Raw genomic sequence first — 10,271 nt, forward strand, 5'->3', positions numbered from 1 at the left:
GTATTGTTACCATTGCATTCTTCACATTGATAGTGGCTTAAAATGAGCATAGTGTAAAAGTGTAGACGTTTGCAACCTTGGTGCTATCAAGACTTTGAATGTTGCTGTCTCTAGCTCAGAACAGCATTGGTATTATTCGAACACTGTGCAGAGAATAGTGAAAAGAAGTCATAGTGCTGTCATAATTTCATTACATTGCATTATGCATCGTGTCAATTAGGAGAACACATGCAAATAACTTCTTTGATGACAGAGACAGGTACTTTCCAAAATAATGCAGGTTATTATGCACTAATTTTACCTTCAGTTGCCATTCATTCTGCAAAGCCGCAAAGGAACACATGAAGAAAGGCAGACTTAGGCCTAGTTCCTACAAAGCGGAATATAGACAGTTGGTGGCATCAGCTAAAAAGCTTGCTTAAGAATACCTATGCCAGCTTAAATACCACATAACTATAAGGCTCATCATCCATTGAAAGCATTACAATGCCAATGGTGATTGGCGACAGTGCTTATAGGCACCAATCCAAATTTCTAACAATTTTATATGTGGTATGCAAGAACAAGTGACCCTAAGTACAATATTATATAAACCCACAACACAAGACCTCAGCATGAGCAACGAAGTACAAATGCAGCTTTACCTCAATTCAGTTTATTAGCACAACAGAAATCTGAGCCAGTGAGCAGCAAGCTACTACATATATATGCTTCCCTGTTTTGAGTAGCTCATATGTAAGGCACCCAACCTGTATAAATATATGCACTTACAAATACATCATACAAATGACTACCTGTTAAAAATGCTCTGGCCCTATGTGAGAAACGACATTCACAACACAAGTAGGACCACATTCTCTAAGACAAAACCTCTGAAGGTTGAGAAGAGAGCAAGAGTGTTGACTGACAATTATACTCACTAGTCTCAAAACACATCCATACTAACTCGCTCTGTTGTCTTTCCTTGTTAGCTCAAATTCTTATTGTAGTGTAGAAGAAATGTGGGGAGAGATGCAGCACAGTTAACTGTCTCCCACAAGAGGACACCTTAAAAGAACTGCACTAGGGAGAGGAAAACAAAAAGGGGGGCAAGATGTGTCATACCTAAATCTGACTGGAAGATGCCGGCAATATTGGGTGCACCCAGGAAGCACAGACTTGAGTCTTTCTTTCAGGAAGCAAAGCAAAAGTCAACGCACTCTGTTTCGTACACAGCACACAACGCTATTAAGGCTGGTCAGACTTCCCGCACTGTTTGCATCCACGAACAAAAAGTAGTGCGTCACATATGAAGATGCACCATGCAATTCGATGTAAAATTATGTCTCATACTTTTACACCTCTAAATATGACCTATTCATTATATGAGGGGCATTGGAGATTTAAATCTATGTACCGCCAAACAAGCAGAGTAACATGTTTCTGCAACCAGCCTTCACAGCGCATCGCTTGCGCCCGCGACCAAAACGTGGTACGTCGCTTACTAGAAGCACAAATAAGCGCAAGTAATATGTGATTTGACGTAAACTTGTGTCCACAAGTTGTAGTTGTAATACATGAAATAGTTACTTCGTAGGAAATGTTGCAGATCAAGAACAACTGCATTGCAAAATGCATAGAGTGAGACTTCTGTGGCTGCACTACTTGCATAGCTTCCATGCCGTTTCCTGCTATGTATGAAACAGAGTATAGCTTGTGCTTAGCTATGAACCCTGAGGGGTGAAGTATTTCCAGGAAGGACAAGCAAGGCAAGTGTTGGGTGCAATATACAGTTAAACCTCGACATAATGAACATCAATATAATGAAGTATTGAACCTTTCATAACTTCTCCATGTAGAACACCATGTATTTTGAACCTCAATACAATGAACTGCGTGTATGCATCAATTTCAATATAACGAAATTTCCCTGCCGACCCGATGTCATACCGAGGCTATGAACAGATGGCCACGCATGCAGGTGGGCAAATGGTTTAATTACATGCGGCTGCTTCCGAATGCACCTCTCAAATCGCGAGCGGCCACCAACGTGGACCTTTTCGTCATCATGTTCAGTATTGAGTCTAAATGCGATAACATCCTGTCGTGCCCCACACTGTATGCTGTGGGTTCAAGGGTGAGCAAGAGAGGGTGGCTTGATGCACGCCGTCTTCACGAATGAGCAAGGGGAGGGTAGGTGAGCCTGCGCCTCCACCTCTAGAACAGCCATGGCTGCGTATGGCTGAGCGCATATGCAACCCGCGCGCCCTATCTTGAAGGTAACCTGCGCCAGGTGCAAACGCTGGGTGACCCAAAATGGCCGTGCCTTCATGTGCGCCATCTTTCCACGCGCTTAGTGCTGGCGGTCGCGTAATCTCGAGTTTCGGAGATGTGTTGAAGCATTCGCTCCACTCTACCTGTCCTTTTCATGATAGTGTCGTCCCACTGCGAGCACCACTATCAGCTGCGGTGGAGCTTCACAAACTTAGTTTTGTACCACCGATCGACGCGGCATGAAATTGTATCTTTGGTCACCAACTCTCAAGTTCCAATAAATGATTTTTTTTCTCAATGAAATTTGTTGTTTTGTTCGGTTGCCCGATAATTCGGAAAATTTTATTTTACGGCCCCTTCTGTGTAAGAAAACTTTGCCGGCAACCACACTTATTAGCATAAAATGGCGAATTTCAGTAGAAACAAATTTTGATATAACAAAGTAAAGTGCCAATTTTACCAACTTCATTATATTGAGGTTTAAATACCTTGCTTATATTTTCTCTGGCACTGGAGAGGGCTGGACATTCACTTGATAAATAAATGTTCTAGCGTTTCACAAGCACCACAGTGAAAACAGCTTGGGCAGGGAGCTCCACAAAGCCTGCCGAGCTCAAGCACTTTGTTTGGCAGGCCAAGGGGTGAGGAGGAAGGCACGCTGCTTTCTGCTGCAACTGGCCTCAGCTAGAGGGCGCAGTAGACATCCAGCAGCTACAAGGTTGGTGCCGGGCAAGCCCATGCCAAATGTAATGAGCCACATCGAAGGTGTGCACATAGAATGTGAATGGGATAGACGGTTTAGTGAAAGACAGTGACTCAGATGAGATAAGAACATGAGCGTAGGTCAACAACTAAACTTTTGTCACTACGTAGTCTCAAGACAGATTCATACTGAACTGCCTTGCCTCTGCTATTTTGCTTAGATTAGTGTGAGATAACAGATAATGACACGGACAAGATGGGAACCAACAGCTAAAGTTGCTTGTCTCGAGAAGGATTCACACAAACTTGCCTAGCTATACCTTTGCATTAACTTAAATTACTCAACATTCCACCAGGATCTTTCACTACGTGAAAAGAAGCACTTGACCAGATAGCCCTTCGGCAACACCCCCTTCTGGGACCACGAACTCGGAGACATCATGCTTTGGCGTGAAATGCGCTAGGTTATCATTGCTTTTCAGAAGCAACTCCAGTTCCCACAAACCGACATGCCTGCTCTTTCCCTGACTGGCATAAACAAACACACTGGCCTCTGGGCTCTCAGCTAGCTGGGCGAGTTCCAATAAAGCTTCTTCGGGGATGATGTTACGGATATGGAAAATCTTCGAGCACTTCGAGTCCATGTCTGTAATGTCCTCCAGTGTGCCTTCAATACAAGATGATTGTAGAACCATGCAGATTCCTGCAATAGGAAATACAAACAAAACAAAAAGGCACTAGAATGTGCTCATCTTGAAGCTTGTGGCTATAAAAAAAATGTGGTATAGCAAGGGTACAAGGCCTTGCTACAAGGCAAGAGCAGGAAAAATAGGATGAAAAGAAAAGCCTAACTACAAAGAAACTTGTGCTAGCTGGCAGCTCACAGCGAAGCAGCAATGCCGCAAAAGATGCCAAAGTAGAAAAGACAAGCATGCACAAAAACAAAAAAAGGGGCAGCACCTGCTAAAAATCTATGTGGAGTCTTTATCAAAAGTATACGGGCTATGTTGCTTCCAACTGCGAGGCTGATTACAGGCTGTTCCTGAACAGAGTTCCTGTTTTATGCCTAAGGTTCCAACACTTGGAAAATGAAAACTTTCTTGCTCACAATCCAGGGGTCTGGAGTGTCAGGATCAAGTGGCACATGAACTGCACCATACAGCCGAACGACATGTACGGTGAAGGTGCAGAATAGCCCGTATACTTTTGACAAAGGCCACGGAAATACTTGTGATGAACATTGATCAATGTCGCAGCCAACAGGTAGCAAGTGTTTTTTTTTTTTTTTTAAGCGAGGCCTGCGCGGATGAAACTAGTTGTACGTTGTTCGTAACCTTCTAAAGAAGACAGTATTTCTTGTTTCTATTAACCGAGTTATTAGTAGTGATTACTAAGCTAACTTATTAATTAATAAAATGCCACAATATTAATAAAATGTTTGTAGAGAAGATTTTGAAAACGTCAGCTTCATCTTTTTGCGACATGCTAACTTTTGCATAGCTCTTCTTGCCCTATTGAAAAAAGCTTCTGTGATGAGTAAGCAGCAGGCCGTAGAAGCTTTTCAACCATTTTGCAAGCTTTCTTTTATGAACAGAAGAAGATACATGCAAACAGTAACACGCCATAACAACTGAAGGTGGTGTCTTCAAATGTGCTCTATAAACAATGTATCGACATTGTGGCCATAAGGCTAACGGTAAGAAGTACAATAAATCAGTAATAATTACTCAATTAATAAGAAGACAAAGAATACTAGAAGCTTCTTCAAAAGGTTATTGATATCACACAGTTAGTTTCATCCGAGCAAAAGGCCTAGCTTCCTTTATTTTTATTTTTTTCTTGTTAACTAGGACACCCAATGTACACACAGAAAAGTATCATCAACTGCAGAAGAAATAATACAGGCAATGTAAGAAAAAAATGTGAATGGCCGTCACTGCAATTTTCCAGTTCTGTCTACACTATGACTTGACTGCACTGTGTATAAAATCTTGCAACCACAACATTTAGCCGTTCAAATAATGCTCTTGTCTGTGTTCCTCACAGCAACGAACTGCTTGGAACAGAATGAGAAAAAAAATATTTGATTAATTATTAGATTGATAAATATTCAGTTATGTGGAATGTGTGGTTGCTGGCTGAAGTGTTACTATTAAGGAAGGAAAAGGATAAGCATAAACATTTTACTTGCATTTTTCAGCACCATACCATAAGAATCCCTAACCAGACGTATTTGCTTGCATCAGAGGCAAATCAATGTGCACAGGTTGCACATAAAAAAATAGTACTGTTACGCTAAAGCTACGGCAAGGACGGACGAAGAGGAAAACGAAGTGCGCTTGTCTTTGGAGTGGCTCGGTGTCGGCGCGGCAACCCTTTTCCCCTTTTCATCGATTCATCTTTAAATAAACGCACCCCATTGTGACAGTATCAATAACTAATATACAATAAATTACATTATTCATTACCATGAAGGACAGCCCAGTGTGCCGTGTGTCCATGTTTCAGGCAGGGTTCAAAATTGCCGTCAGAATCGTACCTGTAAGCTGTCGTTAAGAAACCCAAGTGTATGACACATTGACATAGCAGAAATGTTTCAAAATTTATACATTCACTGAACTCGCACATGACATACGAGTTCTCATCACAAAAAAAAAAAGTAAAAAGCGGGTAAATAATGCCTGCGAATAGACATGTGAAGCTCGGTACACTTTGTAGAACAGAGCATTTTGAATCTTTGTGCTCCATTTTTTGGCCCAAGAGCAGTTTAAACATTCTCGTTAACTGCACCTACAAGGTGTAAGAAGCGCACATATCATTCATGACCTCCCTAATTCATAAGCACAATTTGCTGCACCATGCTTTTGCAGAGGTTGCTGCCGTTGTAGTCATCATTTAAATGACAGGGTGAGAACTGCGCATGCCAGTCTTTGGTTGTCATATTCAACTTCATCGCGGAAACTGCGTCAACATTTCCCATCTCTCAAAATGCACTGACTGCTTTAGAACAGGTAATGAAGTAGGTAAATGAACAGTCATGGTGAAATGGCGGTGCTCACAATAACGAAACGGTAACTCTAAAAAATTAAGCATTCTATTAGAAAGGTACAAATATGCACTCCAGTAGCAACGAAAAAAAAGGGGGGGAACAAATTCGCTAGCAGCGAACATGTATGTCAGAAAAGCTAGACCCACTTTCTTTGCAAGTTCTGCCGAAATATATATATATTTTTTTTTTCTGAGTGAAATGAGCATGTCAATTATGCATCCATTTTCCTGAATACGAAATAAGTTTTGAATATCTTTCCACTGTGGACTGAGGTCAACTGGTCTATCCTTCTTGGTGTGCAGTCGCATTCCTGGTGTAACATGTTCCATGGTAATTTGTTTGCAACTTCTTGCGTTATTACCGGTGTGCCCATGAATGTGCATATAGGATAAAACACTTCGCTGCAAAAGGTGCACAACTTGGCTAGTTTATTGGATGTGATTTGTCCTTTCTGACAGCAAAGCGTAAATTTTCATTGTTAGAGAAACATGGAACTTGGGAGCTCCATAAGATAGGCATGGACATAGAGTTTTCTATTTCTACATGAATCGTATGAAAGCTTCAGTTCCGAAAGGAACACCCCCAGTTGGAAGTCAGCACCACGATCATTTCTTTCGATCTTTTGCCTAAGTTCATCTTCACATTACTAGTTTGAGTTTATTAGAGGTGGCAAATTTTCTCTGTTGCTCTTGCTTTCTGTCTTCACTAGAGTCAAGAAACAACAACAAAAAGTGGTTTCTGTTCCATCGCTCCCTAGAACAACCTTACCCTTGCTAAGAAACGTCACTTTATCAACTTCAATTGGAGACTGAAAGCACTTCGTAATGAGTTAAAGTAGTACTGACATGACATTTTCAGCAAGTCATTTTTTTTTTGCATTAAAGGAAGGTAAAGAAACCCTCTAAACTTAAGAAAAAATACTGGGATCCCTAAAAAATTTACTACAATTGAGCCTCATTATGATTAAGTCACATCTGACAACCAAAATTTTCTATGAGCCCGTATTTGTTACATGCCGACATCGAGAAACATTTTATATTTACTTTGAAATATCAAATAATTCGTTATATCCGATAATTCATTATATCCGTGTTCGTTATAGCGACCCGTTTAACTATATTACTGCAAACCAGTTTCGGCACCCAGGAGAAGGATGGGTCAAGACATTGTGACACACTGGCTTGCTCCTTTCTTACATTGCAGCTGCGAAATGCAAGTGCAGGCAGAAGAGATGCGGGCAACATTCTTGTTTATGTTTTTATGAGCAACATAATTACACCAGCTTTGCTGCTATGCGACGTAGCAAATTTGCTCCATGGCATGACAATGCGATAATGTTAAAGATACAAAGCCTTACATTTCGAGGCTAGCTTCAGTATCAAATTCAAATATCTTATAAGCGTTTCCCAATTTTTAAATCTTTTTACATCATCCTTTTACATGAAAAAAGTGTGTGGTATGCATTCTACAACTTTTAAACTATGTGTCAGTCCTTTTTTGAGCTCAGAAATGATGTACAAGCATTATTAGCAGCGACAACTTAGCAGAGTTGAGAAAAACAGGAAGAGCTTTACATAGACGCCATGTTGGAGAACACAAGAACTCATCGACTTGCAGTGTTTTGGCAATACAAATAATGTAGACGCATAAACTGAGGTTTAAGGTAGTGCACGTAAAGGATACGGTATTAGTGATGGCTTCCCCTCGAGCAAGTGTCTGACAAGTTCTCTTTGCCGATGCTCGCTGCGCACAATCTTAGAGGAAGGATTTTTCAGACACGTCTCGGCCAAAGTCTTCATGTTTTGAACTGCAAACAATACAGAGAGAAGGCAAGTGTGCTGAAACTCACAGTTACGATGGCATATGATAGTGCACTCACTGCCCAGGACATTTTACCTTTGCAAACAGAAGAGGTAAGCTTTATTGTTGCACAGCTGACATTCTCACTTATTTTAACAAAAAGAAGGAATGTTCAGCCAATGATGTAATCCATAGAACGGATAACCAATAGTCTATTTGAGCAATAGAATGGGTGAAGATTCAAGCATCCCCTGTGGGGGCTGGCTTAGTAACACTGTTCCCTGTCTCGTCTCCTCTCGGCACACTGCAATTTAGCATGCTACCTTCCTTGCAGTGGCAGCCCAGCTGTGCTCGCTTGTCAAATGAATTTTATGCTGAAAGCCCACAGATGATATGAATCGCTTTCACTGGTGCGATGCAATGAGCTTTCGCACATTGCCGTAACACCAGGACTTGAACCAGCTTGTTTGTGGGAGCATATGACGGCACGTGCTCGGAGCAAGCACTCGAGCATTGAAGCACGTGATGGCCAGAGTGTTGCACGAGCAATGGTGGAAGGGATTAGAAGCGGCCACGTCGGCAGAGGCAAATGGAGCTGAGAGGAAAAGCAGGGAAGACGCGTTGGCCTAGTTGGGCATCAACACCCAAAGGGACTTTCATGCATACACCGGTCTGTGAGACCCTCCTATCCAGTAGGCAAACACTGTCTCATTTGGCGCAGTGACGTCAGGTTCTGGGGCAATGCCACCAAGCCGCGAGAGCACAGTGCCATGCTAATGAACGCTTAGTAGAGACATTTTACATAATCCGTGTGTGCCCCAGTGCTGTGTACAACTTGTATTTTGTCCTCTTTATGCTTGATTATAAGTTTCTGCGCCATGTTTGTAGCCGTTTCTTTTTCTTGTTGCTCTCGGAGGCGCCTTTGACTCGTACTCCCCAAACCTCATCTGCCTGCTCCCCAAACCTAATCATAACAACTGGCACTGAAAAGACAGTCTCGTACGCTCAAGACTCGCCCAGCCTTCCCACAGAAGCTATATGGCAGGACAGCTTGCTGCAACTTCGAACAGAAGCATCTCGGTGTTGCCACATGATTAGCATCAGGGTCCACTCATCACACACGACAAAAACTTCAATTAGTTAATGTAGTGCATCTTCACTGTGATTCAACATCAGGCAAACATGTTAGCACGGCTAACAAGCAAGAAAGCTCACCAGATCAAGATGTAACACACGTTGTGTTAGCGCAGGAAGTTTAAGAGCTAGGTAGTTTTTGCCTACACAATGCAGCATCGGCAGAGCACTACTGTGCCAGTTACACTTTCTTTTCATATAAAACTGAACAGTGGCTAACACTTGAATCTTTCAAGTTGAACAACCTGAAAACATCTCTCCTTTTTTGGTGAACTGAAGCGACTTGGCCTTTTCGTAAAGATCGTCGACACTCACTGGATGATCCCGGAGTAGCTGTGAGGCCATGCTAAGTGCTACTAGTCCACATCTGAAAAAGTAGACAAAAATTGCGTCACAGTTAGCGTAGGTTAGATCCCACAAAGAAAAAGTAAAGATGTGAGTCGTCTGAAGTGATGTCGGAGATATTTTGCAAACATCACTACATGCAAAATGCCTGTTGGGTGTTACATTGCTCGAGCAGCATGAGTCGTGTCCAGCTTTGGCTTTATGTGTGGATGCGCTGTCTGAAAGCCAGGATCAAATTTGCAAACAGTTCAAACACCCGGCCATTATTGTCCTCCATCCCGCGGTTGTCCGCGGATTGCGCCTGGAAGAATTTCACTGAGCAGGTAACGGAAGCGCACCATCGAAGCTTCATGCACCGTGCCAGTTGACGACTCTGCCGTGTGACGACTCTATTATGACGATCCCGAAAAAAAGGTGTGGGGTTAAACCGTTCCCTTACTGTGGTCCGTCTTGAAGAACGGGTCTTAACGGTGACATCCTGGACACGACGATCGCCTCTTCAGAGCCGGCCGTTATGCGATGAAGTTGCCCTTCAAGCACGCCGAGGACGGCAGTATGTGGTTTGACATCACCGGCGTTGCCCTCACCGCTTCGCCTGTACACTGATAGCGAAGGCGGTGGCGGTGGTGGCGGAGGTGGAATAGTTATTTGAGGTGTTTGCATGGCGGTGGCCGTACAGCAATAACCGAAATAACGCAACGGAAACTTCAGGCTGCTTCAGAGGTTACCGAAAATGAGAACGCATGCTGAAACTGTTGAGTTTCGGTTTCTTGAGTGTGGAAATGTTTATGGCGATGGCAACTCCATAGTGCTATGGAGTTGCTCCATGCCAGAGCTTCTATCAGCTCATTACTAAACAAACGCAATCGCCTATATTTCGCTGTTTATTACTTTTGTAGTTTATTGCCTTTCTGCTTTTTTATTTTGATAGTAAAGGAGAGGTAAAATAACACATACACACGTTTCGTTGAATACACCAAAACTTCAG

The 10,271-nt window shown here is 42.5% G+C and overlaps 1 protein-coding gene across 1 annotated transcript; it reads right to left on the reverse strand.

Moving 5' to 3' along the window:
- Nucleotides 1–639: 639 nt before the first annotated feature.
- LOC119457943 (UPF0692 protein C19orf54 homolog) lies at nucleotides 640–10,070 on the reverse strand. Its single transcript, XM_037719717.2, has 5 exons — nucleotides 9,723–10,070; nucleotides 9,184–9,305; nucleotides 7,688–7,811; nucleotides 5,424–5,494; nucleotides 640–3,658 (listed from the first exon to the last, which is right to left on the reverse strand). The coding sequence occupies exons 1-5, from the start codon at nucleotides 9,944–9,946 to the stop codon at nucleotides 3,321–3,323; spliced, it is 879 nt and encodes a 292-aa protein (XP_037575645.1). The 5' UTR covers nucleotides 9,947–10,070; the 3' UTR covers nucleotides 640–3,320.
- Nucleotides 10,071–10,271: the final 201 nt, after the last annotated feature.

Source organism: Dermacentor silvarum, chromosome 7 (assembly GCF_013339745.2).
Source record: "Dermacentor silvarum isolate Dsil-2018 chromosome 7, BIME_Dsil_1.4, whole genome shotgun sequence".
Lineage (NCBI taxonomy): Eukaryota > Metazoa > Arthropoda > Arachnida > Ixodida > Ixodidae > Dermacentor > Dermacentor silvarum.

Coding starts and splice junctions, on each gene's coding strand:
- LOC119457943 (XM_037719717.2), bottom strand. CDS start 9,946: ATGCAAACACCTCAAATAACTATTCCACCTCCGCCACCACCGCCACCG. Junction 9,306..9,722: donor GTTCTTCAAGACGGACCACA/GTAAGGGAACGG, acceptor CTACTTTTTCAG/ATGTGGACTAGTAGCACTTA. Junction 3,659..5,423: donor ACACTGGGCTGTCCTTCATG/GTAATGAATAAT, acceptor TTCCTATTGCAG/GAATCTGCATGGTTCTACAA.